General features: G+C 26.2%; 2 protein-coding genes across 2 annotated transcripts; both read left to right on the top strand.

The window, feature by feature from the left end:
• Nucleotides 1-213: 213 nt before the first annotated feature.
• On the top strand, nucleotides 214-12,001 carry LOC135926993 (nuclear factor NF-kappa-B p100 subunit-like). Its single transcript, XM_065462927.1, has 16 exons — nucleotides 214-287; nucleotides 1,214-1,373; nucleotides 2,954-3,105; nucleotides 3,475-3,608; nucleotides 3,951-4,106; nucleotides 4,237-4,341; nucleotides 7,386-7,480; nucleotides 8,503-8,641; nucleotides 8,757-8,960; nucleotides 9,155-10,273; nucleotides 10,366-10,521; nucleotides 10,649-11,051; nucleotides 11,144-11,264; nucleotides 11,321-11,534; nucleotides 11,604-11,776; nucleotides 11,822-12,001. The coding sequence occupies exons 1-16, from the start codon at nucleotides 277-279 to the stop codon at nucleotides 11,999-12,001; spliced, it is 3,522 nt and encodes a 1,173-aa protein (XP_065318999.1). The 5' UTR covers nucleotides 214-276.
• Nucleotides 12,002-17,652: 5,651 nt separating this feature from the next.
• LOC135926407 (secreted frizzled-related protein 3-like) lies at nucleotides 17,653-24,446 on the top strand. The gene is made up of 4 exons (XM_065462274.1): nucleotides 17,653-18,736; nucleotides 23,201-23,266; nucleotides 23,376-23,650; nucleotides 24,111-24,446. Exons 1-4 carry the CDS (start codon nucleotides 17,668-17,670, stop codon nucleotides 24,195-24,197), a joined length of 1,497 nt encoding a protein of 498 aa, XP_065318346.1. The 5' UTR covers nucleotides 17,653-17,667; the 3' UTR covers nucleotides 24,198-24,446.
• The last annotated feature ends 145 nt before the right edge of the window (nucleotides 24,447-24,591 follow it).

Here is a 24,591-nt window from a genome sequence, read left to right as displayed (position 1 = left end):
AAGATATCACGAAAGAATTTATTATTTATTTCTCGTATACACTTTGTTTATCTTTTTATCTACCTATGTTTGTCTTATAATTGATGAGTATAATTTAATTTTTATTTTTAGAGAATTTTAAACATTATTTCGTAGAAGGAAAAAACGTAATAATATTAATAGGCTGATAAATAAATTTTGATTTTAAAGAATATAAAAATTGTTTTTATTTTAAAAAATTTTAAAAAAAATTAAATTGTTTCTTATTGAGCGTTATTGATAGATAGTGTACAGAGAATGCCAGCCAAGTAATTCTTATATATATATTTTTTATAATTTTAATTATCATAACATAAAATTATATAATTATTTAAAATTGAAATAGAAATAGAAATTCTAAGATTTGCTTTAAAATAAAACATAAGTTTTGATACAAAATGAAATCTTGAATTAATCATTCTCCATTTACAAGTTACAGATTTTTTGATTTTTTTTATAAATTGTTTAATTTAGCTCTTTATAATATTATAAGCTTTTACTTCTATAGTTTTACTTAAGAAAATAATATAAATCGAATCAATGGAATATTAGATTAGATTGAAAAAATTAATCTTTTAGTATAAAAAGATATAAACAAAAATTTTTAACAGTTAAGGCTGCTGGAAAACCTTTAATATGAAAACTTTTAATCATAAATACATCTTTTGCTAATAAGGGGTGACAATGCACTCAAATTGGAAAGGTATTTCGTGAATTTTTTTTTATATTAACTCAAATAAATGAAGTTTTTAACGCAAGATTAAAACTTCGCCGTTTAGAAAGATATCATTTGAAAAACTGTATTTTATTTTAATCTAAACATTAGAAACGCTCAATTTAAAAGCACTTATAATAAGCCTCACTTACTATTATTAATTACTTCCTTTAACATTATGTAATTTTATAAATGTTTCTTTATAGCCATATTTAAAATTAAAGGTTCATTATCAAATAGACACCCATTATTAATATAAGGTGATATACAAATAAATTCAAGATTTATGAAATTATATAAAGAAAAAAAGTATTTCTATGTGTTTAAATTTTTGCCCCAATTTTTTTTATAAAATACAATCTATTACGTAAGAAACTCTCTATTTTTTTGTTCTTTTAAATTTTATGATATAATGTTGTAGATAATGACGTACACGCCACGCATAGACCTTATATATTATATCTTTTTTCGAATACATAGAATGCGACCAGGATCTTCTTTCCCTCAACCCTACCTGAAAATCTTGGAACAACCTTTGGAAAGAGGCTTTAGATTTCGTTACAAAAGCGAGGCTGGAGCTCATGGAGGCTTACCGGCTGAAACCAGTCAAAGGAATAACAAAAAATATCCCACTATTAAAGTTTGTATTTACTTTTTACCTCAAATAAAATTGTTAGATTTTTTTTCCCCCAGAGGTTTTTTTTTATTCATTCAATTTTTAAATTTTGTGATATATATTATATATAGTATAAAATAAGATGTTTTTACGTTTTAAAAAACGAATAAATTTAGCATCGAGAGTAAATAAACAATTTTTCTTTACATTAAGAGGTATAAGTTCCTAATCAAAATTTTTATGTGCTATGTATATTAATATACTATTAGACTATCGATTTTATGTTATTAACTCAAAATCACTTTTAAACCAATTTTACAATTGGCTGAGAAAAATTTAATAAAACAGCGTTTTTAAATTTAAGAAAAAAAAATTAAAATTGATTTTTACGTAACGCTTCATTTGTTTATAATTTATTTAATGTGTCTTAATAAATTATCTTTCGCGATGTTTTCCGGTGATCTTCATTTTTATTATTATTATTATATCAAAAATAAATATGCCCATTTAAAATTTCATTTTATATAAGATAAGATTAATTTTATAGAATAAAAATTTAAATAATAACTGTTTAAAGTTTGATCAAATATTTATAGAGCAATGTTAAATTAAAAATAAATATGTATATTACTTTATTTATTCATCACTTTTTAATTAATTTAACCCAAAATAGTCCATATTCTTTGTATTTTTGTTTTATTTTTATTAAATTTACCTTTTTTTAATTTCTTTAATTTGCTACTTGCTTGCTAGTATAGTATTCTTTTTATGTGATTTTATTATATAAAATATTTATAAATAAGATTAATAATAATTTATATATGCGCCAGCTAGATTGATTTACAATTTATATTTATCCAAATTTTTCGTCTCTTTTTTATATCATTTCCATATTACAATTTTGATAGATTTTTAGGAACGTTCCGGCCATTCTGGGAAGATTCCAGAATATTGTTCTCAAACTTCCGTTCTCGGAACGTTCCCTTCTAGATCCCGGTGTAAAAAATACTATATTTAAAAAAAAACACTCAAAGGGAGGAAATATTATAAAGAAAAGAAATAAGAAGATAAATAAACAAATATTGTTTATAAATAATAATTACTTCGAAATCAGTTAACTTAGCAAAAAAAGAAGAAGATTGTTTACTTTACACAACGGGACAGAATAATATTTCTCCGTTTTTGATTATAAGTAAATATTATTTATTTAAGTCTAAAAAATTCATCATAAATAATGTATAAGTATAGAGTTTATTTTTAAAATTAATATTAAATCTCATCAATGGAATATTATAATATTGTGAATTGTCATTAAGATAATAAAATAATTTAATGATAGAATTGCATCTTAACCCTTCTTAATTTTTCTTCTAATTGAAAGTAGCTAACATCCCTTTTGGATTTTTTTTTATTATTATAGATTTTTACCTAGGTTGTTATGATATTCTTAAAATATGCTTAATGGTGAAGTGAACATATTCTTATTTTTTTAAGTATAAATTTAAATTAAAAAAATGGATGATATAATATTGATTTTAAAAAAAATCAAATTTGGAAATGAAATAAATTAAGAAGCATTTATTTTGTGAAAAAAATAAATATAGATTGAAAATTATCTTGGGCCCGCTAGAGTAGAAGTTACTTTGATGACAAATGAACCCGAGCCCAGGCTACATGTTCATAAATTAGTAGGGAAAAATTGTGATGATGGAAGTTGTCAGGTCAGAATTCTACCAGAGAATGAAATGACAATTTGGTAAATTATTTGAAAAAAAAAACAGAATGATACATTTAATATATATAAATACGTTCCTTCTTATCATTCTAATTACCTATTTTTAACCCTTTAATACTGGTGGGGTGTATGCATAGGCCTGTTAAAACTGATATAATTAATATGATCTGAAATTTTCGACAGCTTCATTAAATTTATCTAAGAATATATATATTCTTGAGACTAAATTTTTTTTGTCCAAAATATTTAAGTTTAAAAAAAATTAATCTAGCTTTTAAAATTTTGGCATAAATTATTTATTATACCCAAATATTTTTTTTTTGGCATAATAAAATTATTTTTGATCTCACTTTGGTAAAATTGTGTAAAAATTTTTTTACCTTTAAAAAGTTTTCAAAATTTGGGGATACTTCACGTTCCCAAGAAAGAAGTGCCGCAAATCATGCAAGAGAGACTTGAAGAAGAATATAGGATGCAAAAGATAATGAGTCAAGACAGGCATAGCGCTAATTACGATCTATCAGGTATATTTTAATTAATTGTAACTTTTTATTAAATACAAATTTAAACGAACACAAATGTAACATATCTAGAAATCTTTAAATATCTTAAAATGTAGCTTATGTGATTTTAAGATTGCCTGACCTAGAATTATAATCTAAGCCCGGGCCCAGTTTTTTTGAAAAATACAAATTTGTGGTCTGCTGAAACTCTTGGTACGGGTCTGCGGATCTTTGATATTTGTCGCTGAAAATGATTGCTAAACTTGAACATTTTTTAGAAAACATTGAGATGGCTTTATAATTATTTAGTATCCCTAAACCAAAATTTTAAATCTTCATTGATATTTATTTATTGTATTTTAGAAGCAGAAAGACAAATGATACGTGTAAATGCGGAGGAAAATGCCAAGACCATGGAATTAAACGTGATTCGTTTATGCTTTCAGTCATATATAATTGATTCCTCAGGCCACGAAATTCCTATTCCACCCGTGTTATCCAAACCTGTATACGATAGCAGTAATTCATATATACCTAAATTACAATTTTTTTAAATATAAAACAAAATTTGGTTTTGGTTTATTTGTAAGACACAAAATATACCATATTTTCAAAATTATATATTAAGTATATATATATATATATATAGAATCTCCCAATACAGCGGCGCTCAAAATATGTCGCATGGACAAACAGGCCGGTTATTGTGTTGGAAACGAAGAAATATTTCTCCTCTGTGAAAGAGTTCAAAAAGGTAATAGATCATATTACTTGTAAAGAAAAATTTTATTATTTCATATAATGCCCTACTCAAAAGAAAGAACGAACGAACGATTTATTCTTTTTTTATAAAAGAAATTACAAATTAAAATATAAAAAAAATTACAAAATAAATTTTGATACTTGTAAGTGGTGCTGTGAAGTAACGTCAAAAAAGTAACGTCGTTACTAACTACGTTACTTTTTTTGAAGAAAAGGATCGCCATTCGTTACCTTCTTCTAGAGCTAACGAGTAACGGTAACGCGTTTTTTTTTGAGTAACGGTAACGCAAAACGTTACTCGTTATACTTTATATTTTTTCTTAAAAAATATCAACAAAAAGAAAAACCTATTTTATTGTATTATTAAATTACTTTTATTTATTTTTTAATTATTAATATAAATAATTTAATCCGAGTTTTAATTCATATCAACCACTGCCTTCAATTTATTTTAAATTCTCGTTGTTAAATTTTATGTCAAAATTAATATTCAATCAAAATTCAAAGTAAATGTTAATAGATATTATTATTCTTATAATTTATTTTAAGTATATTATGTCCATTACTTACTTCTTCAGATGAAGATGATTTAACCCTTCCCTGGCCCCAATTTGAAATATATTTTAAACCAATAAAGAAAATTAATGGTACTAAGTCTACACTTTGGAAATGTAAATTATATCCCAACACAAATATTTCAACCTCAATGTCCAGCAGTTCAAACTTAAAAAAGCATTTGAAGGTAAAAAGATAAATTATTGTATCATTATTTTAAATATTACTTTAATAATAGAATAATATTTTGAACAGCTTAATCATGAAAATTAAAATATAAGTAGGACTGTGTCGATATAAAATATCGGATCGGCACCGATATTTAGAATTTTCCAAAAATATCGGATCGGGCCGATACCTGTAAAAACAGATACGATATGTTATGTATATTTATTTTACATTATTATATTATTTTCTTAATTATTTTTTTTAAACAATGCAAATGCACAACATCCTTTAAATTTTATCCTTTTTTAAAATAGATTTATAGTATTTTAAAAGTTTTTTTTATTAAAATAGAAGGGAACACCCAAAGTTTTAATTATTTAAAGCTTTTTAAATAATAACGCCAATTTTAGTAATTATACTTTAAATGAAAGAATATTTTAAAATATGGTATCTGAATTGTGGAAATATTTTACAAAAGACAAAGATAATTTTGCAAAATGCGTTATCTGTGGAATCATCTGAGTTTACCTTCAGTACGGCAGGGGATATTGATACTCTTTATCGTAGAAGCTTATCGCCAGAAAATCTAGAGGCTCTCATATTTATTAAAATAAAATCTAATATACTATAATTTTATATATTAAATACAATTTTATAATTCATACCAACTTAAAATGGATATATTATTAAATATATGTTTTTTAAATTATAGTCTTAATTGTATAAATAAAAAAAATTAAAATAAATGCATAATTTGATTTTTTGCATAAAAATTATTGATTTCTTAATTACATTTGGTATAATAAATATCGGATCGGTATCAGTATCGCATCAGTTTTGGAGCCGGATCGGTGAAAATATGTGGATCGGCACAGCCCTAAATATAAGCAATTAAATTATACTACAGTATTGGGCTGGAAACAAACATTAAAAACCCAAAATTAACAAAAATTGGTGTTGATTCAAAGTATTATATTGAGTTTTTTATATCTTCTATTTCTTGTTTAAGTATTGCTATTGGTTTGACTATAATTGTTAATAAATTTAAAGAATAAAAAATAGTGATTTTAAAAAACTTTGTTATAATAAATAAATATGAAAGAGTGGTGTAGCCAGGATTTATCCAATAACAAAATTTTACAGAGAATTTAATTATAGATTATATTTATTATTATAATACTATATATAACATCCCCCAGCTGTGTTGAGCACTAAGCGCTCTTGTTTGTCTGATCAAAATTTTGAAATCAATTGTTGCTAAAAATAAATAAAAAATTGTTACATAAAGATGTTATCTTATAATATATTATTTTTGTATAATTTTATTTATATTATAATTAAATATATGAATATTTTTTTTATAAAACGATCTTATATATTCTTTTTGTATAGTTTTATTTTATTATATATTGTCAGAAAAAAATAAATATTATTTTTGTATATTTAATTTTTTTAAGTAACGAGTAGCCCGTTACTTTTTTGAAAAGTCAGTAACGCGCGTTCCTTTTTTGGATAACGAGCAACGGTAACGCGTTCCTTTTTTCAGATGTAACGAGTAACGGTAACGCGTTTCTTTTTTGTAGTAACGTTTACAGCACTATTTGTAAGGGTAAAAAAAATTTTTAATTATATATTTTTCTGTCAAAAGTAAATAATAGTTTATTATAGTTGTCTATTATAGGATAAAATTCTATAGTTTTGATTTATCCAGATCATATAAAATTAAGTGAAATTGATTTATAAGTTTTGTACGATCTTTAAATTTAATTAATTTAAAGGTATACAAAGAAAATTTAAAAATCATTAAAATTTGAATAGTATTAAAAATATTTATTTATTGAATGGATGGTGATAATTGAATAATTTTAAAGTCTTTTTATATGTAAAAGGTTATACTACCCAAAATTATTTTTGAAAAATTAACATTTTTATCTATATTTTATATTTTATGAATAATGATGCCCGATAATAGGGGACTATTTTTATTAAGCCGATAGGATAGCTTATAGATGTCTGTTACTGTATTATTATTCTTTACTTCAATAAAAAATTTTAAAACTGCGCTCCCGGTTATCTGAGATATGAAGTGTTAGATAGTCCTAATCTGTTATTTAATTTAGACTAGTTGGAGTGCATCGCCCCTATTCGGCTATATGTAATTTAAATTAATAACAAATATATGTTTCCACTCACAAAGTCAAATAATTATGCACTAATTCTGGGTGGAAACAAGTTAGATGAATGTTCTATAAAAAAAAAATTCAAAAATACGGTGATATATAGATATTAATAATATAATTTACATTGTATCAGATGATATATCTATCAGATTTTTTGAACTGGATGAAAAAGGCAAGGAAATTTGGCACGATTATGGAAAATTTAGCATACACGATGTTCACAAACAGGTTATTATACGATTTTTTATATTATTTTTAAATCTGTAATTTATCATAACTAACTATTATAACCATATTTATATTTATTCATCATCACCACCATCTTATTTTTTAAAATATAATGCGTAATTCATGAATTTGTTCATTATCCATGAGTTTAAGTTATACGGAACTTCTCATTGTTCAAATTACCTCCAAGTTATAATACTTCATATATCCATAGAGATTTAGGGCTGGGGCTTAAGAAATTTGTTGATAATCATAATTAGAAATAAAATTAAAAAATCCTTATTACATCAGGCCATTCGATTCGTTGTAAAATCCATTTTTTTTTAAATATTAAATATAGTTACGTTGACCCATCCCTAAAGCAATTATATTAATTTTTAATTGTCTTTTATATGGCTTATACTTTTTAAATGCAGATTAAATTTATCAATCACCTTTATGAACAATACTTAAGTTAAAGTTATTCAAATTAAAATTGAAAATTGTTATTAAAATATTGTTATTTGAAAAATTTGTTTGTAGGTTTTATTGAAAAAACAGAAATCACTTATGCATACCATTACGTTTTTTTTCTAGGCATAAATTAGCGAAATATTTTTAATATTTGTGAGTAATATTTTAATCATAAGAATGAAACCAGGTAAATGCCCGCATGAAATCCTAAACCTTTCCCTGTTTTTGAAGTCTATTTATATTATTTTTCAAACATTGCTTTGGCATAAGATTAAGACAAGTATTAGCATTTTTAGAAAAAATTATTTATTATATTTTGGTAAAATTATAATTTTAAAATATAACCCCAAATTAATAAAATATATTTATTTCTATCCAATTTCTTCAATTAAAAAGGAAACAGGCTATTAGATTAACAGTTACACTTTCCCTTTCATAAACTAAATTTCTATTTCTGGATTTAATTGATTTAAAAATGAGAATCATACGTTCCGTTAATTGAAATTGGGCGCGAAAATAATTTTTAAGACATTTAGATAATAGCATATTTTTAAATTTATATTTTTTAGTATGCTATCGTGTTTAGAACCCCGCCTTTTCGAACCCAAAATCTGTCCAAACCTGCTCGAGTTTTTATACAACTTCAAAAGAAAAAGGATGGATTAACGAGTGAACCAAAACCTTTTACATTTAGACCCGTTCCTTTGTGTAAGAATTTTTTTTATATTACTAGATTTTAAATTCAAACTTTTTTTGCAACCTAATCTAAATAACACTTTGATGTTTTATTTAATTATTTGAACCTTTTTTTATATATTTAAAGACGATGAACACGTGGGGAAAAAAAGGCAAAAATTTTTGCTTTCAATGACAGACCTCGAAATTTTAAACGACGCTCTGTGCATGATTGAGAATTTTTCCGGGAACGACCCAAATTTTAACACCGAAGCTGACAAGCCATCAAATAACAAAGATAAAGATAATAGTTTATCCTTTAAGCCTAAAAATAATGCACAAGAAGATGAAAGTAAATATCGATGTTAAAATTTTTTTAAAAAATATTTAGCCTTAAGTTTATAAATTAGCCTTTAAATTAATTTAATCAACATTTATGGATTTCTAATTTGAACATAATATGTAAAAATCAAAAGATTTGTCTTTTTATATCTCTTTCCACTATTAGAATATATTTTATATTATGAAATCAATTTTTTCTTAAAGTTATCATTTCTGATGGCGGACAAACGAAACCAATTATTTATCAAGGTGAGAAATATTGTAAAAATGATCAACTCCCCATAGATTCTCATTTAAACAGACAAACATCTAATCAACCTATCACCCAAATCACTTCCGTTGACAAAATGATTGATATAGCCCAAACACCTACCATTAACACGGAAAAGTCTAACAATATTAATATTAATTACCATCATTATCAACAACAGTATTTTTATCACCCCACATTTTTTCAACCTCATAATTATCCTCCTCATCCTCTTGCGGACATTAATAATGCAGATGATTTAACGCAGCTGCATCATACGTCGCAAATTCATTCGTCAGGTCGATATTTTATGGACGAATGTACCAGCGGTAATGAATCAAATGAGAATGGGGTAAGAGTTCCCGAAATTAGCAACAATGCTAAGTCGTCACTAAGTGAAAACAATGTGTATTTTCAAAATATTAATGGCAAAGATTTCAGTGTTAGTCGAGGGGACATGTATTCTAAATGTAATAGAAAAGAACATACTAATATTTCAAATCCATTAACTAACACGGTCACTAATTATCCAGCCAAATTCAATTCCGAAAAAATTATACCCATTTCCAGGAGTGTAAAAAGAAATTTAGATATGGATACAGACAAGCGTCAATTTGCAACCTCTAGTGATATGAGTAGTATCGATTCAAAATCTCTAGAAGAAGACCAGTATATAAATAATTACAATAACCAATCCATGAGTGAAAATAATAGAAGCAGCGTTTGTTGCAACAGTTATACAAGCGAAATCCACAGTCCTCTCTCAGGGAAATCCTCTTCAACACATAACAGCCATCAAAGCACAAACTACCATACTCACAACGTCCAAAACAGAAACTCCTCTAACATAGATGACAGCATTTCATCTAATTTTAGTAAGAAATCTCCAGAATCCAAAGAAACGCATTATTACAATAAAATAAACCAATATAATAATAAAAATAATCACTCTCCTATTTACACTGAATGGAACCACTTGTCTGATAATGATGCCATCGATAAAGATTCTTTACAAAAAAGATTACCTAGTCAGAATCTAGAAATCTTTCACAATACAAATTTTGAATTATTTGGTAAGAATCCCAAAATTATTTCCAAAATGTATCATAGGAATTCATAAAATATATATATCTAATGGGGATTATTAATTTATTTAATTTATTAGCATCAGGGTTCCCAAATGTTCCATATTCAACTGATATCACTGTAAGAAATATTAGCGGACACAACACAAGTGAGCAACAAGCTACTAAATACGATAACGATTATATACCAGAATCTAATGGACAGTCGGATTTCGTTCCTCTGCTAAGAGCTAGATGTTTCACAATTAAATAAATGATATTTCATCAAAATAATTTTACATAAAATGTATAGATTTTTTATTATTTTATAAAATTTTAAGAATAATTTATTCTTTATTAATTAAATTTTTCGAATACCTCCAGGTTTAGAACCTATTTTGCCATCTAACAGTGCAACTAATCCTCAACAAATTGACGATCATTCGATTATGCTTACTAACATGAGTAATCTCAATTTAATCGACAGTAGAAATGAGTTGACTCCGCCAATCAGTTCTATGTCTAGAGAAGGTGATATTTCAGAATATGCTTCTTCTGTGGATTCTGGAATTGAAGATAATGTTCATACATTAATTACCAATAGCAGGAGTGAAAACGATGAAAGCAACATTATACAATTTGCCTCACCAATTCTTAAGGCAAAAATAAGCCTTAAGGGGAATGAAATACTAATGGGACTTGTAGATTATGCAACCTTTGGAGATTTAGCACCATTTTTATCGCTATTTTCGCATTACATAGCTTTGCCCGATGTGGATGGGAACACGTTTACTTTTATTTTTAATTATATATTTATTAAATTATCACCATTATTCTTTTTTTTATAGACTTATCCTTTATTTTTTATAAATTAATTAGACCCTTACATCATGCTATAATGAACGGGAATGAAAATGTGGCCCTGACATTACTAAATTCTCTTAATAAAACGCCATCCTTAGCCGTCAATTTAGTCACTTTTTACAATAATATTCAAAAGGTAAAAATTTAAATTATGTTTAATTAAAAAATTTTGATGGGATCAAATTTTTGCAGACACCACTTCACTTAGCCTCTCAACTGGATATGCCAAAAGTGGTAAACGTTTTAACAAGCTTAAACTCAGACCTTACTTTATTAGACGGTCAAGGTAATAATCCCCTGCATCTTTGCGTTGCTCACAATTCTATAAACAGTTTGCAAATGCTCATCTCTAACCCAATTTTAAAAGACCAATTGGAGAAAATCGTTAATGACCTCAATTATGCCGGTTCTTATTACTTAAAATATAACTGTTTTTATTTGGCTTAATTTGAATAATAATATTTATATTTAAAAGGTGAATCTCCAATTCATTTGGCTTCTACAAATTTAAATACAATGTATTTGGAGTTGCTTTGCAACATAAATAACATACAAGTCAATAAAATGAACGGAAAATCAGGTAAAACGCCTTTACATTTAGCTGTTGAGAGGAGGTGTACTCAGAACATTGACTATCTCGTTAAACAAGTTTTTAACTATATACCCGATAAACTCATAACTATATTTTTTAAGGAAAATATTAATGTAAACTGTAAATCCTTCAACGATCATACTCCACTAGACTTGTCTTATACATTAAATTCTTCCGATTCAATCATTCAAACTCTTGTGAAAAATGGTGCAATTACAATAAATCGAAGTATCCATGAGGATAACGAAATAGATGAAAGTGAAGATGAAATAGATGAATAAAGACTAATTAAATATAAACATACCAAATATGATAATAAATTCAAGTTATATGTAACATCATATTCAAAATATACTATTTTATATATTATAAATTCTCATAACCTGTATTTTTATATTTAGAATACTATATTATCCATAGTAAATATTATAATTTCTATTATATTCTGGTATTACTATATTTATTATAATATATAAAGCAATTTGTAATATATTTTTATATTATTATCGGGTTACTCATAGTCCAAAAAGTATTCTTATTATTATTATATTATTGTAATTAATATAAACTTATTATTATAAATGCAGTACAGTACAGTATAGTAAATATAGTATATCTTCATTTGATTCAATAATAAAAAATATTTAATCTATATCTGTGACTCATTGATTGTTTAGGAATTAAACAGAGTTTAGTAGGGCTGTAAATCCTCGTTTAAAAAAAAAGTTTGTGTTCAGTGAAAAATCCATGAATATAAAATGTAACACAAACACAAATTTTTTTTCTTTAATAATATATCTGTAATCTAAAAGAAAAAATTTCGAAAATCGCTGTTAGAAAAAAGTCCAAAAAATTTGAAATAAGATTTTGTCACAAAATAATGTTAAAAAAAAGAAGTTTTTATTACTTAAAAAATTAATTATTGAATCCTAAACGCTATTTTTTAAAAAATGAGTACTGATTTAGGTTCCCAACGCTGTTTTTTTTTAAAAATCATTAATATGTATAAAAAAACGTTAGACAAATCTAGTGTGTTTATATATAATTTTTAAAAGTATAGACGCAAAACTTAAAAAAATTTCTTAATAAAGTTGGAAAAAATATTTTTTATTTTTATATTATATTAAGTAATTAAGCCGAATTTTTAAATATCAACCACCAAAGTTCTTCATTTATATTTTAATGTATTTTATCAGTCAAGATTTTTAATCTAATATTGATATTATGATTTATTTCATAATAAATTGGAATTCTATTCATAACTTAGTGAAACTAATAGTCTTAGAAAAGAGAATAGTAACGAATTTGATTAAACTTGTGATAAATCGGAATTACAGAAATTTTCAGATAATGGATAAGTCGTTTAGATGAATATTGTATTGTTAGCCCTTATTTTAAGTGATTGACCCTTGATAAGATTCAAGGTCAAAGAAGGTAAAAAATTTAAACGTATTTGATTTGAGAAAATATCTTAATAAATATAAATACTAGAATAAATTCTGATAAAGAAGTAATGAGGATCTGAAAGAAAATTCATGTAAAGATAATTATATAAGTTTTTTTTAAAAATAAAGATCTTTTATTTAAATTTTTAAATTAATTCCCCCGATTAAAATATTTATTTAATAAATGTCAGAGTTCTTAAAAGATACTTTTTTAATAAATGTCAGAGTTCTTAAAAGATACTTTTTAAATAAATTTAGATACAGATATATCATCTAAAAATTATCTAGATACAGATAAATAGTTTAGATACTTCTAAAATATTATCTAGATAGAGATATAGTTACATTTTTACATTTTATAAAAGTCTACCTAGATTCATATACCACATTTTTGTATCTGGATACTTTAATAACTCTGTTAAATACAACTCTCTCAACCTCTGCGGCAGTAAACGTGTGTTTAGCACAGCAAAAAACTGTGTTGATCAATAAACCTTGTTTATCTGATAAAGATTTTGAAAATCAATTCTTGTTAAAAATAAATAAAAAATTATTAAAGGATTTTTATATAATTTTATCGTTATTTTTTCTTTAAACACCGCCATATTAAAAGTGCCTAGAAACTGGAGTATAACACTAACTGGTACAAGTCAATGAAAGCCATATGTAAGGCCTATTGATTCTTGTGAAATTTTTAATTAGAGATTTAATTGTAAAATAATATCCATCGTTGATCTCCCATCTCTTAACCCCATATTGATTTTTAAACCATTACAACTAAAATGATTCGATTTGTATTCATTTTTTTTAAGACTTACATTTCAAAAAAATATTTTTTTGAACATATTTGCCATAATAAATTATAAGTAAGGAAAAACCAAAATTTTTAAAACAGATGAAAGTCTGTGTTAATGCGGTTTCTATTTTATTTAAAAAAATCATACTAAAATAATTATTTATTCAGTATATTATATATATCATATAATAATAGTTGGGGAAAAAAAAGTAAAATATTTATCATGTTTTGGTATATATATAATTATTTATATTATTATTTATTTTACCAGCAAAGGAATTTCCTTTGATTTTTAAATAACCCTTCATTTTAACATTAATAATATATGAATTTAAATTTATAAAATATATTTTAAAAGAAAGATAATCATTTAAGAAAGTAAGTTTATTTATTAAATAAAAAAAAATCCTTTTTGTAAAATGCCCTCTCCCTCCTTTATCTCCATATTTTAAAATATGAGTAAAATTTTATCTAAAAAATAAAAATTGTTGCAATAATAGACAATAATTTTGAAATTTTTTTATGTCAAAATGAAGTTTCTCATCAATCATATTCTTTGATAAAAGTCTAGTATTATGCTTTGAGGGGACTTTATAAATATTTAAAGTGTATAGATTTATTTTTATTTTAAATTTTGTATCTTGAGCCGTATTGTATGTTTATATATACATCAACAATGTGGGCCCAAAAATAAACCGATATTAAATAAAGAATTACTATGTTTTCGTTTTTTTTAAAAAAATATAGTGGTTTTCGGTTGGTCTCACCGATAAAAATATTGTATTTTATTGATTTCTCCGTGGTTATTTTTATTCCGTTAAAGTTGGCTGAACAATTGGATTGTGTCTGACTTTAAACACTATAATATCCAGCATTAATTAAAAATTATTAGTAAAAAAAATTTTTTTGACAAACCTTACGATTAAAAAGCAACTGAAAGTGTTCTGAAAATTTTATCAATGTTTAGTGCTCAATTGTAAATTAATTTAACCCGTTTGGTAGACAATAGATAAAAGAGATTGGCATTAGGCTTGAATGGAAAATATTTTTAAAAAAAAACTATATATCTGAAGTGCGATAATTTGTAGTGCCTGACTAGTACTTTCCTCAATCAAATTTAAAAACCACATAAAGAAACGAAGTTATAAACAAAATGAAAACTAATACCTCACGTAATGAGCGTGAAGTTAGCCAAATTTTTAGAAAAATCTGGAATTTATACCTTACCATTATTATTAGAACATTTTATTGTTTTATTCTGTTTAGATAGTTTGAAGGGAAAGATAATTATTGATGAAAAATAAAAAATGTCAAAATTAGCATCATGCCAGAAGGGAAAATATAGAAATTATAACTATCTGGTTTGTGTATATTATACCTTACTTATTAATTCATTAATCAATTTTTCCAGCCACAAAATACAAATTATGATATCACGCCTTAGGCGTAAAGTCATTCTAAGATATGGAAGTTTTGTCTCTTTTATGTCAATAATTAGTGTGTTTTTCACACTTATTAGGGTTTCAACCTGTTTGGTAGACAGTTTAAAGAAAAACATTAATTGGCAAAATAAAAATAAATTGCCAAGATTGACATTATGTTAGAAGGAAAATAACAGAAGCGTCTAAATACATTAATAATTATTTCCGATTCATAATATTTTTGAATTTTATGATTCTATGATCTCTATAGATGTTACTTATTCTTTTCAGTTTATTTAATAGATATTTAACAATATAAATTATATTAATAAATATATCAGAGACATGCAGGCGCGGCAGTAAGCCCGGGACAGACCGTATTTTATTTTTTTTAATATACCCGGGCAGGGCCTAAAAAAAATTTTTAAAGAATAACCTGGCCGTATATTTTAAAACCAAATATTTTAAATCGCCCATATTTAATATATTTTTAAAAAAATCTGGGCAGGGTCTGAAAATATAAGGCTAGGGGCACAGGGCCAAAAAAAATAATAATCCGGGCTGGACACTGAATTTTTTAAAAAAAATTTAGGCCCCATGTAAATGGTACCTCTACAAGTCTTGAAATGTATATATATATCTAATTTGTTAAAATAAAAAAGTTGTCGAAGGCTATGGGGGTGGGGGGGGGGGGCACAACTTGATAGATACGTACTTCAACCGGCATAAATTTAAGTTTACGCAAATCTAACATTCCTTTATTCCAGAAAAATGTCTACTTTTTCTTGAGCGCACAAATCTGTAATCAAAAATATTTTGATACTCTTAACCAAAATATAATTATATATAAATAATCACTTTCACATTTTAAACCTTTTTGTTTTTATATTCGTTTCGATTATAACTCCCAGCGATGTCTCACCAAATGCACATTAATTTAATACGAAGAATAAGAATATAAATATTTTTCAAAAATTGTCATTTTTTATGTCAAGATTTGAGAATATTTATTTTGCTTTTTTTGGAATTTATTATATATCGGTTTTTTTAAAAAAAAACTTTTTCAATTTTTGCATAGCATACTATATTTTAAAATGATAATGTTTGTTTTTAGTACCGAAATAGACGAATTTTTAAATTATTTTATTTTATTGGCTTTTTTTTCTAACCTTGCTTATGCTAATTACCAAATTCAATTTATAAAAATTAATTTAATTTAGAAAAGGATATTAATTTAGATTAGAAAATATAATTTAATTTGAAAAAGAAAAAGAAAGAAAAGAAAAGAAAAGAAAAGAAAAGAAAAGAAAAGAAAAGAAAAGAAAAGAAAAGAAAAGAAAAGAAAAGAAAAGAAAAGAAAAGAAAAGAAAAGAAAAGAAAAGAAAGAAAAGAAAAGAAAAGAAAAGAAAAGAAAAGAAAAGAAAAGAAAAGAAAAGAAAAGAAAAGAAAAGAAAAGAAAAGAAAAGAAAAGAAAAGAAAAGAAAAGAAAAGAAAAGAAAAGAAAAGGAAATCTTGTGTGCAAATTATCAATTTCTATATTGAAAAATTTGTAAGGAAGAAGATTAATTCTATTACATTTTGAAAATATTTTACTTCCAATTAATTAATTTTATTAAGGCATTTCATACTTCATATTTTTTTTTAATTCAAAACTTTAATTTTATTAAAACTAACAATTCAAATTTCAAATTAAAATTATTGCAAATATTTTATATAAATTATGAAAATTTAAAACTTATAAACTGTAGAAATTGTATTTTCATTTTCTTCATGTATCCCCCCCCCCCTTCCTTTAAATAGGGGATTCATTTGGTTTTTTTAAAGAAAAAATAAAAATACTATTTTTTATATGAAATTTTAACCCATCACATAAAAAATTCATTAATTTTTATAATATTATTAATATAAGTTTTCAATAGATACAGTATTTTTTAGTATTTATATTATTTTGAGGTAAAATGTTTCGAGAGAAAAAATGATAGATTAAACATAAGCTTTTGTAAAAATAAAAATAAATATATTTTATTTCAAGAATAATAACCAGAATAAATTTCAAAAAACGATTGCCTTTGAGTACAATTTAAAAAAAATCACCCTATTTACCCATTCTTAGTTATATAGTATATTTAAAGAAGAAAAAAAATGAATTAAATATTCCCGAAAAAGTGGTTAGTAAGGATTTGATAATTTAAGCAACATTTTTCTACAAAAAAGGAAAAATGGCTCAACCACGTATTTATTTAGTAATTCTCCTAAATTATATCGTAAATTTTTCAGAATCAAGTATGTACTATTCTTATAACTCGTCTTCATCAACGCATAACAATGTTAGTGAAACTACACAGCCAACGGATCTACATCTGACAACTAGATTACATAGGCATCATCATTATCAAACTGATAGGGACGAAGAAAAAACTCACTTTTTGAAGGATAGGAGAAAACGGAAGGGCAAGCACTTCACAGAATTTAGCCGCCCCTACAGCAGAATTAATCGAGCCAAAAGAAAATTGGCCTCGGATTTTCCCAGGAAAGTGTGCGAAAAAATTGAGATACCTCTTTGTCAGAATCTGCCTTACAACACGACGAAAATGCCAAATTATTTTAACCAAGCCACCCAAGGTAATGCGAAATTAGTTGTCGATAATTATAGACTGCTGATCAAGACTAGCTGCAGTAAAGATTTGGTGTTTTTCTTGTGCTCGCTCTATGCTCCCATATGCCACGACGACTTTTTCCCATCCAAGGATATGGTAAATGTTAAGGGTGACATCTATGCTAAGAATTTATTTAAATCAATCAAAAATATAGATGGCGGCAAAAACTTCGAAAATTCTAAATACGATATCTTGGATTCGTTTTCACCTTTCAATAGTATGTCTAATCTGGACCTAGAACTGCGATCACCTTATGGAGACAACCTTAATCTCCACCCTAGCCTGACTTATAATTTTGATTCTATAACTGCAAGATCTTCTAGCCAGAACCCTCACTCTCCTACTACTTTCAACCAAATGAATGAGCCAAAGGACTTGATCTTGCCATGTAAGCATGTTTGCGACGAGGTCAGAAAAGGATGCGAACCCTTGCTTAAGAGATTCAACATTTCTTGGCCTTTAAATCTTAATTGTGACAAATTTCCGCTATACGAGTTGGACGTTTGTATATCCCCTCAATCTATCATCAATGAAGACAATCATAATAATGATGCTGGTAGAAATAAGCCAATTTCTAAGCATAGAAGCACTAGATACAACCCCTCGACACCTGATTTAGATTCCCAAATTAATGGAAAACAGACTTTGAATAAGGCCTCGTATGCTTACCTTAGTCAAAATGTAAACGAGGACAAAAGTAATTTTACAATTTAATTTAATTCATTTTTATTTTTGAGTATATTTAATGGGATTTTTTTTATTTACAAGATGCATATTTCTAATATAAAAGGTTATTTTAGGTCACTTTTTGCAGTATTTAAAACGCTCGAAAAAACTGTATTTTAATCTTTATTTAATCTTTTAATTTTATTTTATAACAACATTTTTAATTATATCTCTAAAACAAATCAATCTTTATGAATGTTTTCCATCTCTACAAATTAGGCATTAATAAACAACCCCACTTTTGTTACATCAAGGACTCTTTGCCTTCCTTGTTAGTCAAACACTGTCCTATATAAAATAGATCCTATTAAGCATTCGTTTAGCAAGAAGTGTCCACCTTTCTCCATCTTCAGGCAATTTTTCTTTTCTCCATCAATTCTCTTTCAAAATTAGCATCATATTGCAATAGAAATACCTCATCCAAATACGCCCAGATCTAACCATCAATTTTTAATCTCCTAACTTAAAACTCTTTTGCTTTTCTTCCTTCTTCAGATTTAATCCAGATCCTTATGACTTATTTCTAGACGATGCCTCCACACATCCCATAAATAGTCTGTGTTAAAATTTTATATCGCATCTCTAATAATCTCTATTACCTTAGCGACTCTAAGATTGTCTCCACAAACCCTAAAAACATAAAGGAGTCAAGATTTAGAATTTATATATAATTTCAGTTACTTTCATATATTCTTCGAAATCTCCTTTCTTATAAAATGCTAACCATAAAGTTTAACTCCTTAACAAGTGGAACCATTCTTGTGTCTCCCAAATTTACTATCATGTTCTTAATCTTACAAAGTCTCTGTAGACCGCTCTGTTCTAAATCCATTCTTCTTTTCACCTAATTGTAATAATATAGGTTCTGTTCAAGTGCAGATAAAAATAAACCATGCCTCTGATTCGGTTGACAAAAAATAAACACTTCTATAAACTAAGTTTGGAACCATATACAATAATATCTAAGAGTAATTACTGATCATAACTAATATTTTTCCATCAAAATTGACTGTTAATGATCTCTAAAAGATTTAGGAGAGATTTATACTTGTTTACATAACTATTATAAGTTCTGCTCAAGTCTAGGTGACAGAATTTTAAAGTTAAGGTTTGGTTATGTAAATAATAACGGTTAATAAAGGTTAAGTGATTTGATTTAAGTTCGGGTTGAATCTCTGCTCTAAATTACTCATTTTCATACCTTAATAGCATAATAACTTAACTCTCTGTTTACTTAGATTCTTCCATTACCTTTAAAAATTGGGATTACAAAATTTCATCAAATTTTTTGTGAAAACGAATCCTACTCTAACATACTTTCGCTTCCAAACCATTTATTTATTTCCAGTTACCATATAGGGGAGGAAGAGAGTAGCCTAAGGCTATCACCTCAGGTTGGGGGAGAAGGCACTGTTGGAAGATCTTCAATCGACCTAGAAAAGAAGTGAACTACCATCGAGGAAGGCCTTTGTGCATGTGAAGGAGGTGACCCGCGTATGGAGGGAGTGAGGATTGTATTCGAAGGGGCACAATAATATGGCGAATTATATCTTGAGTTTAGAGCCTTGCCTTTTCTCGTCATCACCTATGATACTTTTCTACAACTATTGTATGCTTAGACGTTTATTTTTCTTAGTAAAAAGCTTATTGTTAGATCTAAAACTTGTGATTTAAAGTGTCCTTTCATCCCTTATTTCTACTTCCAAAACCCAATGTTCGATATTCCCATATTAACTATTTTAATTTCTCCCAATCGATAGTTCATTAGTCCTGGCTGGTTTGCACTGGAAAGTCTATTTAGAATGCAACTCGGCCCAAAACCGGGATATGGACTGAAAAAATTGAACCAAGTTCGGGTTTTAAAAATATTTTTGAAAAATTAAAAAATAACATCAAAAATAATGTTTTCTTCCTGTTTTAATCAAATAAAATGATAATTACATTTCATCTGTGATAAGGACAAAGTAATTAATCATTTACTTCATTTATATATAAAAATGTTTTATTTATTTTATTTTAAAATTTTTTGACCTGGAATAAAATAAGAACATAAATTTGGGATCCGATTTAAATTTTTTTAAAATGTTTCGGGCCGGGCTCTGGCTTAAATATTTTGGGCCAGACTAGGGCTGAAAGAAAATGAATTTGCAGAGTTCTACGACTATTGCCATAAAAAATATTTCCTAGATACCTGTCGATTATAACTCGTACTCCACTTTTATCCTTTTATCTGAAATGTATTTGAATCCATCGCCGATTCTTAGGACTGTGCCGATATTTAATATTGGATCGGGGCCTTCGCGTTTTTAAAAAGATCGGATAATCGGATCCGATATTTTATTTAATTGATTTTGGTTATTTTTATGATAGTTTAATAAATTATATTTCTTATATTTTATACGTAATTTCATACTAATTAAATTATTAATAAAAGAAAGCAAAATTTTGTAAAATTTTAAAAGATCGAGTAGCTGAAGATTTAATAATATTTTTCGTTATCTCCGACATAAAAAACGACTAACTCAAGATCTTAGTCAAAAAATAAATTATCCAAGCTAGGAGATTTCTCACAGATGGCAAAAAGGTTTGAGTTTCTATTAACGAAATTTAAAGGTTTATGTAATATTGGTAAAAATCTGATTTAACCGTTTTTGAAAATCGAATAAATGGAGCCTTTTTTAAAAAAATCTGCTAAATAACCGTTTAACAATGCATTCATTCTTAAACATTGGCCATAGAGATTATTAACTTTTAAATTAATAAAAAGAACAAAATAAATAATTATGAAAGTTAGTTATTTTTTTTTAAAATAGAAAATATTGATTTATTTATGAAATTGGTTCAAAGATAGATAGTAAATAAAGATCGATATAAATATCGGATCGGGTTTGCGCTTCGGATAATATCGGATCGGTAAAAGATTCGTTGATCGGCACAGCCCTACTCATTTGTTCTATTTTATTTTCTTCTGGTCTCTTGCAGTTTGCAGGGTGCCCACTAATTAAATAAAAATTTTAATAAATAAATTTTTTAATGATTGGCTATCGTTTCACGCTAGTATTGTTAAAAAGCCCGATTTGTGTAGATTTTTGAAAATGGCCCGATTTAGATTTATCCAAATAATATTATGTAAGCCTCGTTTGGTGACAAATAGAGGCCCACTCTCTGCCATCTATGAGCAAAATCTCTAGGCTAACATAATAATATTTTGGCTAAAATCTTAAACAGGGGGTGGGCGGGTTTAAAATTTAGTAAAATCAGGCCTTTCAACAACACTCGTTGACGCCAATTTAATTTATTATTCAGAAAGAATATATTCTTAGCTAATTTAATTACATCTAACATTGGAAACATATGTTTTTAAAAAAGAAATAAATCACCAATTTGATGTAAATAATATAGAAAAAAAAATGAAGTGTGGATCAGATCATTTATCTCTGCCTGGGGTCAGTTTATTGCTATTGAGCCATTTTTAGTAAAATTACTGATTTTTAAAAAAGAGGCCAAATCAAGATTTTAACCAAAATACATTACCTAAGCCTTGAGATTTAGGTAAAAGATGACAAAGGTATAGTCCTCTTTTGCATTTTTGGTAAAATGTCCAGGCTTAGGTAATATATTTTTTCCCACAATCTAATTTTTTCTTAATTGACTAAATCGAGAGTTTTAACGACACTCTAGAATATCGTTTGAAACATTAAAATTTTTTTTATATATGTTATTTCTTTCGAAAATTCATTTTATAAATTTGATACTACTAGTCCGGTCTTTTAAATTAGAACTGCTTTTCGAACAAGAACAATATGATTTTAACTATTTGATAATATATAAATTAATTCAATGAACAGTCTAAATCGTTTTTATAAATTATTTCCATTTATGTCATTTTCCCAATAGTGTTGCTATCCTTCATATTTACGTTAGATTTTATAATATTGTATCTATCATATTCTATTAAAAGTTAATACACCATGCTGAAAAGTTTAATAAATGAAATTATCGATTTTATATATAAATAACGTAACATAATTGCATTTATCTATTAAAATGTCAAAAGTTGGTAAAATTAACAAATAAAATAATATATTAGCGCGAGGATGTCGCCTCCTCGAGCCGCCTTTGTCCTGGTTAGGGCTAAAAAAAATTTAACATTGGCTTGATTATAATCGTAACATGAATATTCATTAAATTATCAAAATAGTACACAAAGTACCAGTTTATCAAGAAATAATTGAACCTCCTCTCAGGGCTTTAATTAGTTTCCCAAAAATGTAGTTATGAGTTACTTTATAGATGGTTCCTATAACAATTTTGCGTAAAGGGTTTGATGATTAAAAAAAATTAACAATATCTATTCCTAATTTAATAATCATTTTATTATTTACTTATGCACTGTTTAAATTATATTATATCATTTAAAAAAAAATTATTATAGAATGTTTGTGTCCCAAATTGAATAAACTTAAAAAGCAACTCTTTTACGAAAATAAATATCAATATGGTACGTTATGAATTTACACATTTATGCATAATAATAATTATCATAATATTAACATTTAAAAGTATTATTATTATTTGTTAAATATATTCAAAATATGTAATAAATACAGTGGTGCAAGTTACCATGATGTCCAAAGAATACCAAGGCGAGATAAGCATGCTCAAGGTAAAGATCCTACATTCGTTTCTCCATTCCAATATCAAAATTTATAAAGGATCCGAGCTTTATATTTGGGTAGAATCCTCTTGCGTTTGTCCAGACATGGTGATTGGCGCTAAATATTTGATATGCGGACACGAAGACAGGGATTTTGGACGATTGATATACTCCCATCAAAAAGGAATTGCGCTTCCGTGGAAGGATAAAATGAAGAAAAAGTTAGAGGTAATAAATAGACGTTGTACTTTTGTTTAAATAAAAAATTACGCACAATAAGGAAACTTTAATAAGGAATGAAATTAGATTGATTTATATTGTTTTTTAAAATTGCATATTCAAGTGCGCGCTTATAAAATTTGTGAGCAAAAAGAATGTAGTTCATATTTAGAAAGTCTACTCACTTAGTGTTGTTAAATAGCTCACGAGTCGATTTTAAAAAATGGCTTACTCAATATTCTATCCAGAAAAATATTACGCATGCCCGAATTTTGCTCATAGATGGCATAAAGGTTTGGACATCTATTAGCGAAATCCTGAGGCTTCGACAGTTTTAGCTTATTTTAAAAATAGGCTCAAATCTAGCCGTTTAACAATGTCAAGAGTTTCAGCTTAGAAGTCGTAGCTATAATTATAATATTTAGCTATTCATCTCTTAAAATTTAAAACACAATATTGAATATTTCAGAAATGGATCAACAAATTCAAAGTTAAATCAAAGAATAAAAAAACGACGCATCATCATAAAAAGGGACGACCGGAGAAGAGCGCATAGTCTTTCTTTAGGAAATATGAATCAATTCAAAATCAAATAACATGATATATTATATAGGTTTAAATAAATAAACCTTGTGTATAAACTTCTATCCCCCCCCCCCCCTTAAAAATCATGAAATCCATAGTAGGCCTAATCAAAAAACGATCGAATAATAAATAATTCGTATTCAATTCTTTTGAACGAGTCTTATTAATCGTATCCATACGTATAGCAAAATATAGTAAAAACTTTTATCCCACCGATATCATTTCTTATACATTGTGATATTAATATTATTTTTTTAAAAAAAACATATTCTATATATCCCTATATAAAATGTTCAATAAAACAGTATTTTATTTTATTTTTTATATTATTTATTAATACTATTTGTAATGGTGCTTTAGTTGAT

The sequence above is a fragment of the Gordionus sp. m RMFG-2023 genome, chromosome 3, assembly GCF_954871325.1.
Source record: "Gordionus sp. m RMFG-2023 chromosome 3, tfGorSpeb1-WG-v2, whole genome shotgun sequence".
Taxonomy (NCBI): domain Eukaryota; kingdom Metazoa; phylum Nematomorpha; class Gordioida; order Chordodea; family Parachordodidae; genus Gordionus; species Gordionus sp. m RMFG-2023.
Note: the sequence above shows the minus strand (reverse complement) of the source record. Positions and strands in the feature narration are given on the sequence as shown.

Coding starts and splice junctions, on each gene's coding strand:
- LOC135926993 (XM_065462927.1), top strand. Junction 8,642..8,756: donor ATTTAGACCCGTTCCTTTGT/GTAAGAATTTTT, acceptor ATATATTTAAAG/ACGATGAACACGTGGGGAAA. Junction 10,274..10,365: donor TACAAATTTTGAATTATTTG/GTAAGAATCCCA, acceptor TTAATTTATTAG/CATCAGGGTTCCCAAATGTT.
- LOC135926407 (XM_065462274.1), top strand. CDS start 17,668: ATGTACTATTCTTATAACTCGTCTTCATCAACGCATAACAATGTTAGT. Junction 18,737..23,200: donor AAATGTAAACGAGGACAAAA/GTAATTTTACAA, acceptor AAATTATTATAG/AATGTTTGTGTCCCAAATTG. Junction 23,651..24,110: donor AAATGAAGAAAAAGTTAGAG/GTAATAAATAGA, acceptor TGAATATTTCAG/AAATGGATCAACAAATTCAA.